This window comes from Thalassophryne amazonica, chromosome 3, assembly GCF_902500255.1.
Source record: "Thalassophryne amazonica chromosome 3, fThaAma1.1, whole genome shotgun sequence".
In the NCBI taxonomy this organism is placed as follows: Eukaryota; Metazoa; Chordata; class Actinopteri; order Batrachoidiformes; family Batrachoididae; genus Thalassophryne; species Thalassophryne amazonica.
The window spans coordinates 63,989,881-64,012,042 of record NC_047105.1 but is presented as its reverse complement, the minus strand read 5'-3'; the positions used below and the strand labels follow the sequence as shown (position 1 = coordinate 64,012,042).

Here is a 22,162-nt window from a genome sequence, read left to right as displayed (position 1 = left end):
ATCAGTTTAATTGCCCGTCTTCTTCAAACAAGTCAGGGGAAGGATACATGAACATTTCCAAGTCACTGAATATGTCTTGAACTTTATTTACATCAGTTATGAAGAAATACAAACAGTATAACACTCTATGGTAAATCTGTGTAGAGTAGATAGTTCTCAAAAACTGACTGTACCACTTCATCATGAAGCTGTATAACTGGGGATACAAATTGCAAAACATGCACTGTGCACAATTTCTCCAATCACAGCCACAGAAGCCTAAAACCTCTTCTGGGTTGTCTGGGTGTCTTGGTGGCTTTCCTCACTCTTCTTCTTCTTGCACAGTTACTCAGTTTTTGAGAACTTTCTACTCCATACAGATTTAAAACAGAGTGCCATACTGTTTGTATTTCTTCATAACTAATCAGCATCTTTGTGCTGATTACTTATGCAACCCATCATCTTGGCTTTTATATTTTTTCAATTTGAGTCTAAGGATGATAATTTTGGAAAATTTTATATTGAGAAGCCTGATTTCTTCGTCTTTCGGCTGTTCTCGTTAGGGGTCGCCACAGCAGATCAATCCTTTCCATCTCACCCTGTCCTCTGTATCTTCCTCTGTCACACCAACCACCTGCATGTTGTATTTGAAATGCCATAAACAAATTAAGTTGTGTGAAATACCAAGTGGCTGAATACTTTTGCAAGCCACTGTAACCAAAGACACAAAGTCTGATTGGGTTCTCAGAGAAACCAGGACATATCCTGAGAAAACAGGATGTTTGGTCACCCCATTCAATCCTGGCTAATCTCCCAGTTCCTGCCACTGAAAAATATCCACACAGCATGATGCTGCCTCCACCCATGCTTCATTGTAGGGATGGTGCCTGGTTTCCTCCAAACATGAAGCCTGGCATTCATACCAAAGAGTTCAGTGTCTCATCAGGCCTGAGAATTTTGTTTCTCTTGGTCTGAGAGTCCTTCAGGTGTCTTTTGGCAAACTCCGGGTGGGCGGTCATGTCCCTTTTACGAAGGAGTGGCTTCCGTCTGGCCACTCTACCATACAGGCCTTATTGGTGGATTGATGCAGAGATGGTTGTCCTTCTGGAAGGTTCTCCTCTCTCCACATGCGAATGATGGAGCTCTGACAGAGTGACCATCGGGTTCTTGGTCACTTCCCTGACTAAGACTCTTCTCCCCCAATCGCTCAGTTTAGATGGGCGGCCAGCTCTAAGAAGAGTCCTGGTGGATCCAGACTTCTTCAATTTACAGATGAGTGGAGGCCACTGTGCTCACTGGGACCTTCAAAGCAGCAGAAATGTTTCTGTACCCTTCCCCAGATTTGTGCCTCTAGACCATATTTGTCAAACTGATTCCAGACAGGGCCAAGAGGGTGCAGGTTTTCTTTGTAGCCACCAACTCCACCAGGTGATTTCACTGATGAACTCTTCCCATCTGCCCAAAGTGATGTTCATCAGTGAAATCACTTTCTGGAGTTGGTGGTTACAAAAAAAAACCTGCACACTCTTGGCCCTTTCTGGAATCAGTTTGACACCTATGCTCTAGACCAGGGGTGGGCAATCATGTGCCATAAAGGGCCGAGACACTGCAGGTTTTCCATGCAACCAATCGCCTCAGCAGGTGATTTCATTAAAGATCAGTTGTTTCAGCAGGTGATTTCATTGACAACCAGGTGTTTATGTTCAGAGCAGAAGCTCATCAGCAACCCACCTGCTGAGGTGATTGGTTACACGGAAAACCTGCAGTGTCTCGGCCCTCGATGCCCACCCCTGCTCTAGACAATCCTGTCTCGGTGGTCTATAGACAATTCCTTTGACTTCATGCTTGGTTTGTGCTCTGACATGCACTGTCAACTGTGGGACCTTATATGTAGACAGATGTGTGCCTTTACAAATCACATCCAGTCAACTGAATTTACCCCAGGTGGTCTCCAATTAAGCTGTAGAAGCATCTCAAGAATGATCAGTGGAAACAGGATGCACCTGAGCTCAATTTTGAGCTTCATGGCAAAAGCTGTGAATACTTATCTACATGTGATACCTTAGCTATTTTTTTATTTTTATTTATTTATTTATTATTTATTTATTTTGTGGGGGCTAAATTTGCAAAAATCTAAAATAAATAAATAAATAAACTTTTTTCTCATCGCTATTATGGGTTATTGTGTGTGGAATTTTGAGGGAAAAAAATAATTCATCATCCAAGTTTGTGAAAAAGGTTTATACAAGTAATATGAGAACTTTTACATGGTAGAATCAGGAGCATCAAAGAAATATCCATCTAGACTGACCTGAAAAAAGGTACTTTCAGAACACAATATTTGCATTTTATCTTGCTGTCTGTCACTGTCTCCTTTGTCTTTTCTACAGCAATTATATGTGCAGAACGAATGAACCAGCAGCTGCGTGTGGCCCAGTTGACGTGTCATGCTGCCATGCTGCAGTGGCATCCTGCTGTGACAGGAGATGAGGGTTACTATGAACTGCGGTACACTTCTGCTGGATCCAGAAATGGGCAGCACCACAGGCATATTCTCCCAGGTAACTCTGTCCAGGTAGAACTGAACAACCTCCAGCCTCATACAAACTACAGAGCTTCCCTCTACCCTCGGTCCATCCTGAAGCAGATTAACACCCTCTGTGTTACCTTCACAACTCCTGGTGAGCAGCTTTTCCTTTAAATATAAATGTATGCATTATGTACAGTATTTTTAAATGGGCCTAATTAGAAGAATTAGTTCTTTTGTGAAGAATTTGTTGGCCAGAGCAAATACACAGGGTTGAATGAAAGACAAACTTCAAAACAGGCCAGACTGCTATAAACACTAAAAAAAAGGCTGTACACATAAATGAACAATTTCAGAAGTATGAAAAGTATTGAGGCAGTTTATAGCTGCCAATTTCTCAGTGTTTTTTCCCTGCAGATTGTGCATGCATGCATCCATGCACCAGTCATGCTTTCTTGTGCTCATCATACGTGACCATAATTTTGGGGGGGTTTTCATCCAGTTTGAACTGGATATCCTGGAGTGAGGGAAATACACTAACTGCTTGCCGCACCGTGCAATGCACTGCTCAGTATAACTAATCTGTTTTACCCTATGGTCTAATCAACTTTTAATAGACATAATATTTTTCCAAACTGTTAGATTAGGTAAAATGACCATTATGTTAACGCATTGCCATGAATAAAGCAGCCCAAAGACCCCTGCAATGTGATATGTAATTCATCACATTTTAAATTTATTTCCCAGTGACAAGGTGACACAAATTATTATTGCACTTGCTCCCCCCCACTGAATATCCCTGGTTCAAGGCTGGCCATACACTATTCTCCTTGTACAACTGACTATATGCTAGAAAAGCCAAATCAACATGGGGGCACCATGAGCAAGCTAGAAGAAGCCCAGTGAAACCTCATTGAATGGGATGCAATTAGAGACATTTAAATTGTACAGAAATAATTAGTTTAAAACAGCAGCATTGCGTTCTTTCAACAGAGAAAGGCTGCTTGTGGGTCATAGAGCCTTCTTTTATTGTGCACCTGCTTTGTGGAATGGTCTCCTTGCATCAATAAAACAGTCAGATTCTGTAGAGACTTTCAAGTCCAGACTTAAAATGCACTTATTTTCCCTTTCGTATGGCTAGCATACTGGCATAATATGCCAGTATGCTAGCCATGGTATGGGGTGTCCGAAACAGGAAGTGCCAAATTTCAAATCCACAGTAAAACAGGAAATGTTCAAATGTCAAACACTTCCTGGATTGACAGACGAGATCCCATGGAATCTCACGGGAACTCAGTGGCAAGCTCACACTCAAACAGGAAGTGCCAAATTCTCACTCACAGTGAAACAGGAAATGTTCAAATGTCAAACACTTCCTGGCATGGGTGGAGCTAGAGCAGGGGCCGGGGTTTCACTGGACTTTCCTGAAATCTGATTGGACACAGATGATTGACATGTCACGGCACCACACGTCTGGTTGAAAAGAGCTGCATTTTCAAATCAGTGAGTCACATTGACTGCTAGGTTCCTCCTGTCCAGTAGTTTGTGCTGTGTACCACAAAAAGTTCTAATCCACCTTAGAAGAAGAAAAATGTTTGCTCCAGATTTGAACGGAACACGTCGTTTGAACTATGGAATTCTAATCACACCAAACTTATATTGGTGAGTAAATTACCGTATTATATGACAGAAATGAGGTCCAGGTTATTAAAAGCAGCATTTTTCCTTTAATTCGGGTTGCCTTATGTACACATTTTTAAACTAAGACAGCACCTTGTTCATGTTGGCTTATTAGTGCAGCAGATAACTGAAACAATCCTTCAAATGGTGATACAAGCAACAAATTGTGCACAAATACAGCTGGAGTAAAATTAATGGAGCAACTTTAACTTTTGACCCCTGTACAAACTGAAACTGACCTTTGTCACCATTCTTGCTACAGTGAGGAAAATAAGTATTTGAACACCCTGCAATTTTGCAAGTTCTCCCACTTAGAAATTATGGAGGGGTCTGAAATTTTCATCTTAGGTGCATGTCCACTGTGAGAGACATAATCTAAAAAAAAAAAAAAATCCGGAAATCACAATGTATGATTTTTTTAATTATTTATTTGTATGTTACTGCTGCAAATAAGTATTTGAACACCTGTGAAAATCAATGTTAATATTTGGTACAGTAGCCTTTGTTTGTGTTACGAATGTAATCTTTGTGACTGTGGTCCCAGCTCTCTTCAGGTCATTGACCAGGTCCTCCTGTGTAGTCCTGAGCTTTCTCAGAATCATCCTTACCCCACAAAGTGAGATCTTGCATGGAATCCCAGACCGAGGGAGATTGACAGAAATCTTGTGTTTCTTCCACTTTCTAATAAATAATCATAACAGTTGTCTTCTACCAAGCTGCTTGCCTGTTGTCCTGTAGTCCATCCCAGCCTTGTGCAGGTCTACAGTTTTGTCCCTGGTGTCCTTAGACAGGTCTTTGGTCTTGACTATGGTGGACAGGTTGGAGTGTGATTGACAGGTGTCTTTTATACAGGTAACAAGTTCAAACAGGTGCATTTAATACAGGTAAAGAGTGCAGAATAAGAGGGCTTCTTCAAGAAAAATTAACAGGTCTATGTGACCCAGAATTTTTGCTGGTTGGTAGGTGTTCAAATACTTATTTTAATCACTGTACCTCACAACTCCAGAACATTCAGTCACAGATTGTCCAAACTATACCTTTTTTGGAATCTTTATGATCAGTCTAATAATGTGGTGTAGTTTTCTATATGATTGGAGCATCTTTTAATTTAGACCAGGGGTGGGCAACTTGTTCCAGAAAGGGCCAAGAGGGTGCAGGTTTTCTTTGCAGCCACTGACTCCACCTGGTGATTTCACTGATTAATATCACTTTGAGCAGATGGAATCAGTTTATGAGTGAAATCACCTTGTGGAGTCAGTGGCTGCAAAGAAAACCTGCACCCTCTTGGCCCTTTCTGGCACAAGTTGCCCATCCCTGATTTGACCCCTGTGTAAGTCTTCAATTGACCCCTACTTGGCTGCCTATTGAAAATTCAAGTGGCCAATTAGTTTTATTTATTTAGGGTTTTTTTTAAGAGTTCATGTCTATGGATTATTTGTACCAAATTTGATGTTTGTATCACCATTTGCAGGATTCCACTCTAAATATTATATTGGAACACTTGGTATTTCACACATTTTAATTTGTTTATTCTATTTCAAATACTTTTTTTTTCTAAAATTATCCTCCTTATCTCAAACTGAAAGCAAATCTCTACAACTTGATATAAATTAATTAAAAATCTAAAATACACCTTCCTGTTGAAGTGGTGTAGAGGAGGATTTCTTAAAAAGACCTGAAAGTTCAGCTATAATTTGACAGAAAGTACATTTCAGATGAAAGCCTAGATTTGATGTTTTGGTGAAAGAAACTTTTGTATTTCTTCATAATTGATGTAAATAAAGTCCAAGACATATTGTTCATGTTTCCATCCCCTGACTTGTCTAAAGAAAACTGGCAATAAAACGTATTATTATTTACAGGTTTTATCAAGTTTTAGAGATTTGCTTTCAGTTTGAGTTTGAGGAAGATAAATTTAGAAATTTAATTTTTTTTTTTTTTTTTTTTTTTGTATTTCTAGTATTTAAAATGGCATAAACAAATTAAAATGTGTGAAATTCCAAGTGTTCCAATAATTTTGGAGGGTACAGTATCCTAACCTTATGATGAGTGCAAAATGAGTGTGGTATTATTACTGTTTTGTTTAAGAATGTTTAATTTTCACTGTTGGTGCACTTTGTGTCAAATCATAGTTATGTCATACTGATATTAAAATTCATTAAGGTATATCTTCTATTATACATTCCAAATCTAAAGCGGAACTGTACTAGTGTTTACTAAGGTACACATAAATATCTTTAAAAAAAAAGAGAGAGAGTAGAGCCACTTAGGTGCCTGGTTTTGAGAACCAGGGATAGTAGGTTGAAAAGCTTTTTTTCCCATGGGAACTCTCCCTACCCACCTAAGCAGCTCAAGAACATGGACAGCATGTATATCAGTGACATTTACATGACAATTTATATGACAATACTGAGATAAGATAATTTGGCCATATTGTACAGCCCTACTGTCAACTCACTGAAAACTTTGAATATTAATTTACATCTACAACAAAAAAATGCTTAAAGTGGAAGGGGCTTAAGAGGGCTGTAATTGGGGGGTCAGCTGAAAAGCAAAAATGAAAAATGCTTAAAAAGGTGGGGAGTATAGTATATTCCTGCAAAGGTAATAACTGTTTTATAGAATTATTCTTGCAAGCACAGCTGTCAGTTTTTTGTCCATGAAAACTAAATCATTTTTTATACATTATACAAAACAAAAATTGAAGATTGTGTGAGAGTAAAGCATGGGATGACATCAACAGAATTCTGAGGAATTATTGAAAAAAAATCTACATATGACTCATGAATGACATATTTTGCTGTAGAAAAGTTGTTTGCTTGATTGATTAAATGAGACTTTCATTGCCCTAAAAATATGATGATCCCTGAAGTGATGTTCAACATCAGCAAGCATCTGTCTTTACTCAGGAAGGTCCCAGAGAGAGAGAGAGAGATTTTATCTCCTGCGGTAAGAATGGGAGGTGGAGTATGAGGAGGAGGGATTTGGGAAACTGTGCACAGACAAAAACAGAGGCACACCGCGGAAATGATTACGCACGGCGCAGGTGTTTGCTGATAAAAAAAGATCAGACTGTGCTGAAGAGGCCACAGAGCTACACTCAGCTCTGCAATGGGAACGCCGCTGGTTATTTCATCAAACTATAATTAGAAGGTTTGTTTTTTTGTTTTGTTTTGTTTTTTTTTGGTGCCAAAGAATGAAAGTCTTTTTTGTTGGAGGGCTTTTTCTCTGGTCGATGTTGCAGCGCAGCAACACGCACATGTGTGCACCTGAAACAGGTGAGTGCAATCCAAAACCATTTGAAAAAAGTGTAAATTGAACCCAGGAAAACAGTTTAAAGTCCAGTTTTCTCTGTGTGATGAGTAGTATGTGCTGTATATTTTAACAGTAATACCTAAGTGACTGATATTTATGATATTTAGAGTGACTCTTCTAGGATTCACACCTTGTTAGAATGACAAAAATAAAACTGTTTCTACGTTATTCCAGGAAAATGGTGATGGTTTCTATAGCATGTAAATCATAACCTGGAAGTTGATGAACATGAATAATACTCTAATAATGACTTAATGCCTTCCACATTACATCAGTTGTACTGTATATAGTAGTAATAATAGCAGTACGCACAGCGATGTCCCATGGGACAACTGGATTGATTGGCCCTGGAACAGTCCAACTTGTGTGTAGCAAACTTCTGATCATAGATGAACAGACGTGGTTGTCTTATAGTTTTCCTTCTTGCTGTCTTCTCATCCCAATTGTGCTGCCATTAATATTCAAAGATTTGTAGACCCACCTGGATTGTGTATTTCTCCTTTGTTTGGCCGAGGTTTCCCAGGTGTCTGCTTGGATGTTTGTAGCATTTCAAGCCTTGTTTGCATTGATCTTTGTAGCATAGCTGTAGCTGATACTGATAGTCACCATAAAGGACGTCCTTTGGAATTTTGCAATCCTTTGTACACTGATGACCAAGCCTGTACAGGAGACACTGTGAACACTGGATGAAAGCCTGCACACTAGTCTGGCTAATTATATAAAGCCAGGATATCTGAGTCAAAGTTGCAATAGCCAGCATCAAATGCAGGTTTAAAAGTTTTTCTTCAAGCATATTCTTAACAAAGTAAACTAAAAGGAGACCTTTTAGGATGTTTCACCCATCAGTAATTATCAAGTTCCCTCACTGCTTCTCTCGTTTAAAGTCATTCCTACAGAAGGATGTCCTATAGGCAGCTGAGGCCCAGTGGTGCTCTTCTCAGATACTGTAGCATAAAGCAGATGAGTCTACAACTCTCCCTTGAAGGGACGCCAGTCAAACACAGGTCACTTCCCCTTTTCAGTTGTGTGGACTGACACAATGCAGATGAAGTTTCGTCTCCACGTAGTCAATGTGTCAGTAGTCAATTTTGACATAATCATTACCATTTAAAGGACATATATCAGTCCAATCCACACTATAAAAATTCTATACCAGATTATAAATCATTCCAAGTCTTTAATTTGTGCAAGCCCTGATATACAGTAGTGTTCAGAACAATAGTAGTGCTATGTGACTAAAAAGATTAATCCAGGTTTTGAGTATATTTCTTATTGTTACATGGGAAACAAGGTACCAGTTCTTTGGCAAATTGTAACCTCTTCTGCACATGTCTTTTATTTAACAGAGGGACTTTGTGGGGATTCTTGCAAATAAATTAGCTTCACACAGGCGTCTTCTAACTGTCACAGCACTTACAGGTAACTCCAGACTGTCTTTGATCATCCTGGAGCTGATCAATGGTTGAGCCTTTGCCGTTCTGGTTATTCTTTTATCCATTTTGATGGTTGTTTTCCATTTTCTTCCATGCGTCTCTGTTTTTTTTGTCCATTTTAAAGCATTGGAGATCATTGTAGATGAACAGCCTATAATTTTTTGCACCTGTGTATAAGGTTTCCCCTCTCCAGTCAACTTTTTAATCAAACTACGCTGTTCTTCTGAACAATGTCTTGAACGTCCCATTTTCCTCAGGCTTTCAAAGAGAAAAGCATGTTCAACAGGTGCTGGTTTCATCCTTAAATAGGGGACACCTGATTCACACCTGTTTGTTCCACAAAATTGACGAACTCACTGACTGTATGCCACACTACTATTGGGCAGTCTAAGGCACACCTGTGCACTAATCATGGTGTCTAATCAGCATCTTGATATGGCACACCTGTGAGGTGGGATGGATTATCTCAGAAAAGGAGAAGTGCTTACTATCACAGATTTAGACTGGTTTGTGAACAATATTTGAGAGAAATGGTGATATTGTGTATGTGGAAACAGTTTTAGATCTTTGAGTTCATCTCATACAAAATGGGAGCAAAACCAAAAGTGTTGCGTTTATATTTTTGTTGAGTGTACAAATAATGAATGTTTGAGTTCAACGGTACAAATATTTCATGAGGTGAAAGCTGGAACATACAATTATGGTATGTTCCAGCTTTCACCAAATTAAATATGCATTCCATTGAAAGAATGGAAAAACATTCATTATTTGTTTTATATAATGGCTAAAATATACAGTAGTGTTCAGAATAATCATAGTGCTATGTGACTAAAAAGATTAATCCAGGTTTTGAGTATATTTCTTATTGTTACATGGGAAACAAGGTACCAGTAGATTCAGTAGATTCTCCCAAATCCAACAAGACTAAGCATTCATGATATGCACACTCTTAAGGCTATGAAATTGGGCTATTAGTAAAAAAAAAAAAAAAAGTAGAAAAGGGGGTGTTCACAATAACAGTAGTGTGGCATTCAGTCAGTGAGTTCGTCAATTTTGTGGAACAAACAGGCGTGAATCAGGTGTCCCCTATTTAAGGATGAAACCAGCACCTGTTGAACATGCTTTTCTCTTTGAAAGCCTGAGGAAAATGGGACGTTCAAGACATTGTTCAGAAGAACAGCGTAGTTTGATTAAAAAGTTGACTGGAGAGGGGAAAACTTATACGCAGGTGCAAAAAATTATAGGCTGTTCATCTACAATGATCTCCAATGCTTTAAAATGGACAAAAAAAAAAAAACAGAGACGCATTGAAGAAAATGGAAAACAACCATCAAAATGGATAGAAGAATAACCAGAATGGCAAAGGCTCACCCATTGATCAGCTCCAGGATGATCAAAGACAGTCTGGAGTTACCTGTAAGTGCTGTGACAGAAGACGCCTGTGTGAAGCTAATTATTTGCAAGCAATCCCCACAAAGTCCCTCTGTTAAATAAAAGACATGTGCAGAAGAGGTTACAATTTGCCAAAGAACACATCAACTGGCCTAAAGAGAAATGGAGGAATATTTTGTGGACTGATGAGAGTAAAATTGTTCTTTTTGGGTCCAAGGGCCGCAGACAGTTTCTGAACACTACTGTACGGTGTATCCAGAAAGTATTCACAACACTTCACTTTTTCCACATTTTATGTTAGCCATATTCCAAAATAGATGAAATTAATATTTTCCCTCAAAATTCTACTCACAACACCCCATAATGACAACGTGAAAAAGGTTTGGGTTTTTTTTTCCAAATTTATTCACAATTAAAAAAACTAAGAAATCACATGTACAAAAGAATTCACAGCCTTGGCCATGAAGCTCAAAATTGAGCTCGGGTGCATCTTGTTTCCACTGATCAGCCTTGAGATGTTTCTACAACATAATTGGAGTCCACCTGGGGTAAATTCAGTTGATTGGACATGATTTGGAAAGGCACGCACCTGTCTACATATAAGGTCAATCAATCAATCAATCAACGTTTTCTTATTATAGCGCCAAATCACAACAAACAGTTGCCCCAAGGCGCTCCATATGTAGGCAAGGCCATACAATAATTATGAAAAACCCCAACGGTCAAACGACCCCTATGAGCAGCACTATTGGCAACAGTGGGAAGGAAAAACTCCCTTTTAACAGGAAGAAACCTCCAGCAGAACCAGGCTCAGGGAGGGGCAGTCTTCTGCTGAGACTGGTTGGGGCTGAGGGAAAAAACCAGGAAAAAGACATGCCGTAAAGGGGGGCAGAGATCGATCACTAATGATTAAATGCAGAGTGATGCATACGGAGCAAAAAGAGAAAGAAACAGTGCATCATGGGAACCCCCCCACAATCTACGTCTAAAGCAGCATAACCAAGGGATGGTCCAGGGTCACCCGATCCAGCCCTAACTATAAGCCTTAGCGAAAAGGAAAGTTTTAAGCCTAATCTTAAAAGTAGAGAGGGTATCTGTCTCCCTGATCTGAATTGGGAGCTGGTTCCACAGGAGAGGAGCCTGAAAGCTGAAGGCTCTGCCTCCCATTCTACTCTTACAAACCCTAGGAACTACAAGTAAGCCCCGCAGTCTGAGAGCGAAGCGCTCTAATGGGTAATATGGTACTACGAGGTCCTAGATAAGATGGGACCTGATTATTCAAAACCCTATAAGTAAGAAGAAGAATTTTAAATTCTATTCTAGAATTAACAGGAAGCCATGAAGAGAGGCCAACACGGGTGAGATATGCTCTCTCCTGCTAGTCCCCGTCAGTACTCTAGCTGCAGCATTCTGAACCAACTGAAGGCTTTTAGGGAACTTTTAGGACAACCTGATAATAATGAATTACAATAGTCCAGCCTAGAGGAAATAAATGCATGAATTAGTTTTTCAGCATCACTCTGAGACAAGACCTTCTGATTTAGAGATATTGCGTAAATGCAAAAAGGCAGTCCTACATATTTGTTTAATATTGTGCTTTGAATGACATATCCTGATCAAAAATGACTCCAAGATTTCTCACAGTATTACTAGAGATCAGGGAAATGCCATCCAGAGGAACGATCTGGTTAGACACCATGCTTCTAAGATTTGTGGGGCCAAGTACAATAACTTCAGTTTTATCTGAGTTTAAAAGCAGGAAATTAGAGGTCATCCATGTCTTTATGTCTGTAAGACAATCCTGCAGTTTAACTAATTGGTGTGTATCCTCTGGCTTCATGGATAGATAAAGCTGGGTATCATCTGCGTAACAATGAAAATTTAAGCAATACCGTCTAATAATACTGCCTAAGGGAAGCATGTATAAAGTGAATAAAATTGGTCCTAGCACAGAACCTTGTGGAACTCCATAATTAACTTTAGTCTGTGAAGAAGATTCCCCATTTACATGAACAAACTGTAATCTATTAGACAAATATGATTCAAACCACCGCAGCGCAGTGCCTTTAATACCTATGACATGCTCTAATCTCTGTAATAACATTTTATGGTCAACAGTATCAAAAGCAGCACTGAGGTCCAACAGAACAAGCACAGAGATAAGTCCACTGTCCGAAGCCATAAGAAGATCATTTGTAACCTTCACTAATGCTGTTTCTGTACTATGATGAATTCTAAAACCTGACTGAAACTCTTCAAATAGACCATTCCTCTGCAGGTGATCAGTTAGCTGTTTTACAACTACCCTCTCAAGAATCGATGAGAGAAAAGGAAGGTTGGAAATTGGCCTATAATTAGCTAAGATAGCTGGGTCAAGTGATGGCTTTTTAAGTAATGGTTTAATTACTGCCACCTTAAAGGCCTGTGGTACATAACCAACTAACAAAGATAGATTGATCATATTTTGTTAGCAAAGAAAGTCATGAAGTCATTACTAGTTAAAGTTAATGGAATACTCAGCTCAATAGAGCTCTGACTCTTTGTCAGCCTAGCTACAGTGCTGAAAAGAAACCTGAGGTTATTCTTATTTTCTTCAATTAGTGATGAGTAGAAAGATGTCCTAGCTTTACGGAGGGCTTTTTTATAGAGCAACAAACTCTTTTTCCAGGCTAAGTGAAGATCTTCTAAATTAGTGAGACGCCATTTCCTCTCCAACTTACGGGTTATCTGCTTTAAGCTACGAGTTTGTGAGTTATACCACGGAGTCAGACACTTCTGATTTAAAGCTCTCTTTTTCAGAGGAGCTACAGCATCCAAAGTTGTCTTCAAAGAGGATGTAAAACTATTGACGAGATACTCTAACTCCCTTACAGAGTTTAGGTAGCTACTCTGCTCTGTGTTGGTATATGACATTAGAGAACATAACGAAGGAATCATATCCTTGAACCTAGTTACAGCGCTTTCTGAAAGACTTCTAGTGTAATGAAACTTATTCCCCACTGCAGGGTAGTCCATCAGGGTAAATGTAAATGTTATTAAAAAATGATCAGACAGAAGGGAGTTTTCAGGGAATACTGTTAAGTCTTCTATTTCCATACCATAAGTCAGAACAAGATCTAAGATATGATTAAAGTGGTGGGTGGACTCATTTACTTTTTGAGCAAAGCCGATAGAGTCTAATAATAGATTAAATGCAGTGTTGAGGCTGTCATTCTCAGCATCTGTGTGGATATTAAAATCGCCCACTATAATTATCTGAGCTAAGCACTAAGTCAGACAAAAGGTCTGAAAATTCACAGAGAAACTCACAGTAACGACCAGGTGGACGATAGATAATAACAAATAAAACTGGTTTTTGGGACTTCCAATTTGGATGGACAAGACTAAGAGACAAGCTTTCAAATGAATTAAAGCTCTGTCTAGGTTTTTGATTAATTAATAAGCTGGAATGGAAGATTGCTGCTAATCCTCCGCCACGGCCCGTGCTACGAGCATTCTGACAGTTAGTGTGACTCAGGGGTGTTGACTCATTTAAACTAACATATTCATCCTGCTGTAACCAGGTTTCTGTTAGGCAGAATAAATCAATACGTTGATCAATTATTATATCATTTACCAACAGGGACTTAGAAGAGAGAGACCTAATGTTTAATAGACCACATTTAACTGTTTTAGTCTGTGGTGCAATTGAAGGTGCTATATTATTTTTTCTTTTTGAATTTTTATGCTTAAATAGATTTTTGCTGGTTATTGGTGGTCTGGGAGCAGGCACCGTCTCTACGGGGATGGGGCAACGAGGGGATGGCAGGGGGAGAGAAGCTGCAGAGAGGTGTATAAGACCACAGCTCTGCCTCCTGGTCCCAACGCTGGACAGTCACAGTTTGGAGGATCCAAGAAAATTGGCCAGATTTCTAGAAATGAGAGCTGCTCCATCTAAAGTGGGATGGATGCCGTCTCTCCTAACAAGACCAGGTTTTCCCCAGAAGCTTTGCCAATTATCAATGAAGCCCACCTCATTTTTTGGACACCACTCAGACAGCCAGCAATTCAAGGAGAACATGCGGCTAAACATGTCACTCCCGGTCTGATTGGGGAGGGGCCCAGAGAAAACAACAGAGTCCGACATTGTTTTTGCAAAGTTACACACCGATTTAATGTTAATTTTAGTGACCTCCGATTGGCGTAACCGAGTGTCATTACTGCCGACGTGAATTACAATCTTACCAAATTTACGCTTAGCCTTAGGCAGCAATTTCAAATGTCCTTCGATGTCGCCTGCTCTGGCCCCCGGAAGACAATTGACAATGGTTGCTGGTGTCGCTAACTTCACATTTCTCAAAACAGAGTCGCCAATAACCAGAGTTTGATCCTCGCGAGTGTATCGTCGAGTGGGGAAAAACGGTTAGAGATGTGAACGGGTTGACGGTGTACACGGGGCTTCTGTTTAGGGCTACGCTTCCTCCTCACAGTCACCCAGTCAGCCTGCTTTCCCGACTGCCCGGGATCTGCCAGGGGGGAACTAGCGGCGGCTAAGCTACCTTGGTCCGCACCGACTACAGGGGCCTGGCTAGCTGTAGAATTTTCCACGGTGCGGAGCCGAGTCTCCAATTCGCCCAGCCTGGCCTCCAAAGCTACAAATAAGCTGCACTTATTACAAGTACCGTTACTGCTAAAGGAGGCCGAGGAATAACTAAACATTTCACACCCAGAGCAGAAAAGTACGGGAGAGACAGGAGAAGCCGCCATGCTAAATCGGCTAAGAGCTAGTAGCTACGCAACCTAGCGGATTCCCAAAAACACACAAAGTGAATAATGTGTAAATAATTTAAAGGTGATTCAGCAGAAGGAGTGCCCCAATCAAGGCACCAAACAGGCCATGAAGCAGCACAGGCAACGCACGACAACAGCGAACGCACGACAACGGTGCTAAAATAAAATAAAAATCAACTAAACACGCTGTGGAGCAGCACAGATAACGCACGACAACAGTGCTAAAAGAAAAAAATAAAATAAAATAAAAAAAATTACAAAAATAAAAACGAAAGCGTTAGCAAGCTAGTTAGCTTGCCAACGCTGATGAAAGTTAGCTGATAAAAGTGCTCCGTCGCGATGTTTCGACCGTTAGAGGTCTTCCTTAGGCGTTGGAGCACAGTAAAAAAGTAAAAAAAAAGTAAAAAAGTCTTGAAAAAGACTGTTAATTCAAGTCCAAAGCAGCAGGTAGCAGTCTCTGTGTAAACAGTCCCAACAGAGAGCCAAAATTCTGATGCCAACACGTAAACCTACACGATGGTCCTACACGATGCATATAAGGTCTGCATCGTGCAGTGTACATGGAGTAACAAGCTGCGTTTAACATCTCACAACCACCTCCTGATCGCCAATCGTATGATCAAATGAAAATCAAACCTGTTTGATATTATTCTGGTCGGCCGGCGTGAGGGTATCCTGCTGCTGAAGAGCAACAAGCGTCCAACCGCTCACACTGTGCATGTGCAAACACCGCAGAGCTGTCTTGTAATGTTTTTTGTTGTTGTTGTTGTTTTGTTTTTAAACTTAATTTGTAAAAAGATAAAAGCTATTTGCAAAGCCAAAAAGTTGATTTGACAACCATCTGATATAACCGGGGTCAAAATAAATAGGACACTGCCATCTACTGGTGCCCAGATGCTTAGTACTTAGGGCGAATACTGCCATGAACACTACTGGCCAGTAGATGGCAGTAGAGGCCTTGAAAACTTGCCAAAACAAAATTCCAGATAATCTGTGTCTGCTACATTTAAGATGCGTGGAATTTAACAAACGCAAATACAATAACGTCTGTAAACCCAGAGAATATATTCACGAGAGTTTTAGGCACTAGAGTTTAATGCTGCTGTCCGTGGAGCCTGAACAGAGTGTCTGAAATGCATTTGTCCTGTCGTGAACGTACTGAGATTACCCTATCCTACCCATAATGCACTGCTGGGCACAGCATGTGCTCACAAAACCTTAAAAATTAGCACATTACTTTAAAACTAAAAAATATATCTGATATTTTCACTTTATAAAACTTCAGACATGACAAAATTTGAACCATAAGTTAAAAATGTATGCCTCTGGATGACTTGGGTGATATTGCCAGTGTAATAGTATAGGGTTAAAGAAAATGTTTTTTGTTTTTTTTGTGACCAGTTCTCTTTTGTCTTCAGAGAAGAGAGTGATTTCTCCTGAAAGCAGCTCTCTTCTGTTTGCAGAGGCTAGAACTATATATACATTTCTTTGGAAACTTTTAACAGGTAGGTCTCAAATGATTTTAAATTTTAAAAATGTTTGCCGCTGTTCAGCTTGGTTTACTCCGTTATCGGTCTAAAAGTTATGGATGACAATTTATCGGAAGATAATTGGTCCGATAATGGTTTTTAAAGTTATCTAAAAAGATAATCCGATAATGAAAACAAAATCTTCGATAGTTATCTGTTATCGGATTATCGGAAGTGTGCCCGCCACTGACTGTGCCCACCACTAAATTTGACCTCATGCTAATCACCATTTCCCGCAGACTTACAATTCCGATAGTATAAAATTAGTAGGTGAAATCAAGCTAAATTAGCATGTTTATGGCTCAATATCTCAGGACATATTGCACCAAAAATAAAACACAATACACCAATGTTTTCATAATTCTATGTATTATAAATAGTCAGCTCAATCTGACATTTCATTGACCAGAGATATGCGCTTTAAGGGAGCTAAATGACACTTCCAATCCAGCCTCATTATTAGACCATGGGCCAAGCAATGGAAATCCTTCTAGTTTTTACTTTTCGTGATCTACACTTGGTAACTACTTGAAATTTTGCATGATCAGAGATATAAAATCACTGAACCAGAATTCACAACTTGGCAAGGCCAAAAGTTGCACACTAAGTATTTGTAATTGATAATAATCAACTATATGAACAGCGCCCTCTTGTGTCAGGGAATGAAAAACCATGTACAAATATATGGAAAGTTACACAGCAACATTTATTAATTGTCTGTGAACAGAGAACAGGAATTATAAGAACCTCCACCCACACATGTTCCCTGCACAATGAAATGTGTTTACTGCATTTTTACCCATCCTAGTTGCCAGTTAGGAGCAGAGGTCGCCTTTTTTGGCGCCGGGGACCCAGCTTCAGATGTACGAGGGCTGTCAATAAAGTAAGGGTCCTTTTTATTTTTTCAAAAACTATATGGATTTCATTCATATGTTTTAACGTCAGACATACTTGAACCCTCGTGCGCATGCGTGAGTTTTTCCACGCCTGTCGGTGATGTCATTCGCCTGTGAGCACTCCTTGTGGGAGGAGTCGTCCAGCCCCTCGTTGGAATTCCTTTGTCTGAGAAGTTGCTGAGAGACTGGCGCGTTGTTTGATCAAAATTTTTTCTAAACCTGTGAGACACATCGAAGTGGACACGGTTCGAAAAATTAAGCTGGTTTTCAGTGAAAATTTTAACGGCTGATGAGAGATTTTGAGGTGATACTGTCGCTTTAAGGACTTCCCACGATGCGAGACGTCGCTCAGCTCTCTCAGCCGCCGTCGTCAAGCCTGTTCAAGCTGAAAACCTCCACATTTCAGGCTCTATTGATCCAGGACGTCGTGAGAGAACAGAGAAGTTGCAGAAGAATTCGGTTTCAGCATTTTATCCGGATATTCCACTGTTAAAGGAGATTTTTTTAATGAAAGACGTGCGGACGGATCCACGTGTCGGACGCAGCCGACACGGTGCGGCGGCACCCGTCCGCACGTCTTTCATTAAAAAATTTCCTTTAACAGTGGAATATCCGGATAAAATGCTGAAACCGACTTCTTCTGAAACTTCTCTGTTCTCTCACGACGTCCTGGATCAATAGAGCCTGAAATGTGGAGGTTTTCAGCTTGAACAGGCTGACGACGGCGGCTGAGAGCGCTGAGCGACGTCTCGCACCGTGGGAAGTCCTTAAAGCGACAGTATCACCTCAAAATCTCTCATCAGCCGTTAAAATTTTCACTGAAAACCAGCTTAATTTTTCGAACCGTGTCCACTTCGATGTGTCTCACAGGTTTAGAAAAAATTTTGATCAAACAACGCGCCAGTCTCTCAGCAACTTCTCAGACAAAGGAATTCCACGAGGGGCTGACGACTCCTCCCACAAGGAGTGCTCACAGGCGAATGACATCACCGACAGGCGTGGAAAAACTCACGCATGCGCACGAGGGTTCAAGCATGTCTGACGTAAAAACATATGAATGAAATCCATATAGTTTTTGAAAAAAATAAAAAGGACCCTTACTTTATTGACAGCCCTCGTATATCCCTGCCCTAGGTCACGAGCAGGGCTAAGCAAACCTTGACCGGCCTCATGACACACTTAACAAACAACAACACACATAATCCGGTCCGGTACATGAACACATATAAAAGCACACACAAGGAAAGAATTGGGAAAAGAAAAACCTCCATTGCTGCTGCGTTGAACTCCCACAGCACCACTGCAGTGCAAAAAAAAACCCATAGCACAGAAAAACAGTCATAACAAAAACAAAAAAACAATCACAACAGACGACAGACAACAGCCGAGACTTGGATGTGTCCAGTGTCCAGACAGACAGCCCAGAAAGGCCGCCCTTGAGGCGCCATCGACAGGCCTTATCTGTCCATCCTTGGGGGGGGGGATCCCAGTCCTGAATCAGTCCAACAGAGTCTCAAGGTCCCACAGTCAACATCTCAGGACTGGGAAGGGAGGGAGGAAGGGGAAGACAAAGAGGTGGGGGAGACGAGGAGCGAGGCTATCAGGAGTGTTCTTTGGGGGGAGGATTTTATCCCAGCGGCCTTGAAGGACAGCTGGTGTTTGTAAACCAAATAGATATCCAGATTAACAGATGCCTGGCAGATTCCACAGTCTGAAACTTCAGAGTGGCTCCCAAATACATCTGAATAGAGGAGATGTGGTCTTACTGACGATCAAAGCGGTTTTCCAGTGCAGCCATTCTCCCCGAGATGGATTCCAATGTGCGGTTGACACCCGCCGACTGAGCTGACACTGCCCTTCCAATCGAATCAATCATGTGGGGCAGCCTGGACGGGCCAATTAATGCCGCCTCCACCTTCTTAATTTTCCGGTAAACCAGTGCTATGGCCGCTCCACACAGCAGAAACCCAGTTACCACAGCTCCAAATAAGTATACATCTTCAACGTCCTCCACAGACAACGTGTACAGGCACATGACTTGCCACCTCCACCAGCTGTCCATCACGTAACCCGCCACATGTGTCCCGGCAGGACAGGTCGGGTCCTCCGCTCCCGAGTGCCTTGTGGGAAAAATAGTATCAATTGCATTCAGAGACCACTTGATCAGATCCATTTTGCCATTTTCCAGAGGAGCACGGCTGGCAGCCTCACAGACAAAACACGCTACAGTAGCAGGAAAGTTGGGGAGGGAGGAGGAGAGAAAAATGCGACCGTCCTGACCGAGAGCAAGAAGGCAAAAAGTTGATATTGAACTGAAGCCCAGCCTGTAGAATCTGAACCACCAATATGCATTTTAGTATACACTATTAATAATTTAATTTCTAGCTTTATAATGAAAACTTACCTCCAACTTCTTTCACCATGATTGTCGTAATGAACATCGAACACCCTGGCAGCTCTGCCTGCGCCTGTACAGAGTCCCAAGCATAGCGGTCTGCGTCGTGTGCTACCTTAGTTTCGACTGTGTTTTTTGCTTGTTTCTAAAGATTAGCACATTCTTTGAATTTCTTGAATGACTTCAACCCAAAAGGAATAATCCTGCTGTGGGTTGAGATGATGTGCATGCAGCAAAATCCAGATAATGTACTTTCAGAATCATCGAAAGATGCACTGGCACTAGCATCGGCATCCCATGACATAGGCGTCGCCATGTTTGTTACTGTTACTGTGTTGAAACAAATTATCTGATTGGCTGTTGCGTACGGGATAGTTTGATGCGTTTATGAAAGGTCTGCTGTGATTGGGTAATTTTTCAGGGCTCTATGTCAAAATGATGGAGGTTTTTCCCACTTTTTAAAATAATGGTGGTGTTATGTGTCGGACGCAGCTCGGAGAACCGACCAGCGTTTGAAGGACCCAGTATGAAATAAGCAGAGCACGGTACAAAGGCTAACTGAATTTAATACATAACAGTGATAATATAATAACAAAAAGTGCGGTCTGGCGTGGTGCGCTCCCAGCAGCGCTAACGGTCCGGAGCCAGAAGCTGTTTCGGACCCAAGGACCCCGCCAACACCCTCCAGGTGGCCGCAACAACCGAGTCTGTGAAAGAAGGAACCATTATGTGAGTCCACACTCTACACACAGAACACTTAAAGGTGTACAAACAGCAAACACTTCCTGGCTTGATTACTGATCAGCTTCCCAACCTGCAGGCATGGAACAATCAGTTCACAAAACTCCACTGCAGTGAAAGCTGATACATGACTAACATACAGCTCAATACAATAAGGTGTGAGGGACACCACATTTACTGACTGTATAAATGTTAGTCACAAAATCTAACGTACCTCAGGAAGCGTGCTGACAGAGCGTGAAACCTCACCCCTCCTCTTTCACAGACTGTGCATCAAACCTGGACGTTCTCAGCATCCGCTGTTGATGAGATGGCTCCCGAGACGACGATCTCACCCGTCTGGTCACAAGGTCGAGTCTCTGGCAAATACACACTGTGCACTCCAGTCTTAAATGCCAACATGTTCTAATCCATCCAGATGCACCACAGCTGTGAGTCCTGACGAGTCGCAGGTGATCAGGGTGAGGTCCTGACAGCCTCAGCAACACAGCCACTCAGTCCCAAACGCACGCCACCTGGGAGGAAAACCAAAAAACAGAAACAAACCGGCAGCCAGGCCTCCCCAGCCATATAACAGTACCCCCACCCTCACGGGAAGCCTCCCGGCGACCACACACACCTGGCCCAGGAGAAACACCCCCCTCCAGGGACCATGGCTGGAAACCGCGTCTGCGTTCATCCTCCAACAGACTGGTTGAACTGGCTGCATCTTTGCCCTTGTTTCTGACAGTCTCTTAGCACAGGTGTGGCCAGGAGTTCTTACACCTGTGCGGTGCAGCCTTTATCCAAACATGTGTAATTAGTCATAAAACAAAACACAAACAACCAAACACCCCCCCCCCCTCCCCAGGGACCGTCCATCAAACCCCAGGGAAAGGGGAGAAAAGAAAAACAACCCAAACTTGAGCTTACAAATAAAAATACTAAAACACACCCCCCCCCCCCCCCCCCCCCACCCCCCAGAGGACCGTTCCATCAAACCCCAGGGAAGGGGAGAAAAGAAAACCCAAACTTGAGTTTACAAACAAAAATGCTAAAATACCCCCCCTCCTCCCCCCAACGACATGTAGGGACCAACACCCCCCAGAGGGCCTCCCGCCAGCATCCAGGAGAATAACCACGACCGAGGTCCCTCTGGGATCCAACGTCCACCACGGGGACTACCAGCGCCTCCAGAGGACCACTCATCAACCCAGGAGACGCCTCCCCTCATGACCAATGGACCCAGCCCCGGCCATCCATGGCTAGATGGGCCTACAGCCCTTTCCCCCCCAGAGGACACCACAGTCAAACCCTGAGGGCGGAAACGGGGGGGGGAAAACAAAAAGATACCCCAAACCCCCCCCCTCCCCTCCCGGGTGCAGAGGCTACCTGGGAAACGCCCAGCACAACCCAACTGCACCCCTCCAGCAATGCCGACACCACGGCACACCCGGCTGGAGTCAGAGGAGAAGAGAGGGCATAACAAAAAACAAAAAAAGAAAAAACAACCCAAGTACCACCCC

The 22,162-nt window shown here is 41.7% G+C and overlaps 1 protein-coding gene across 1 annotated transcript in view; it reads left to right on the top strand.

The window, feature by feature from the left end:
• Positions 1-22,162, top strand: part of LOC117506886 (von Willebrand factor A domain-containing protein 1-like) — a 100,255-nt gene that overhangs the window by 32,190 nt on the left and 45,903 nt on the right. The window contains exon 3 of the mRNA XM_034166552.1: positions 2,370-2,660. Coding sequence (XP_034022443.1) covers positions 2,370-2,660 — 291 coding nt within the window. The remainder of the gene's footprint in view (positions 1-2,369; positions 2,661-22,162) is intronic.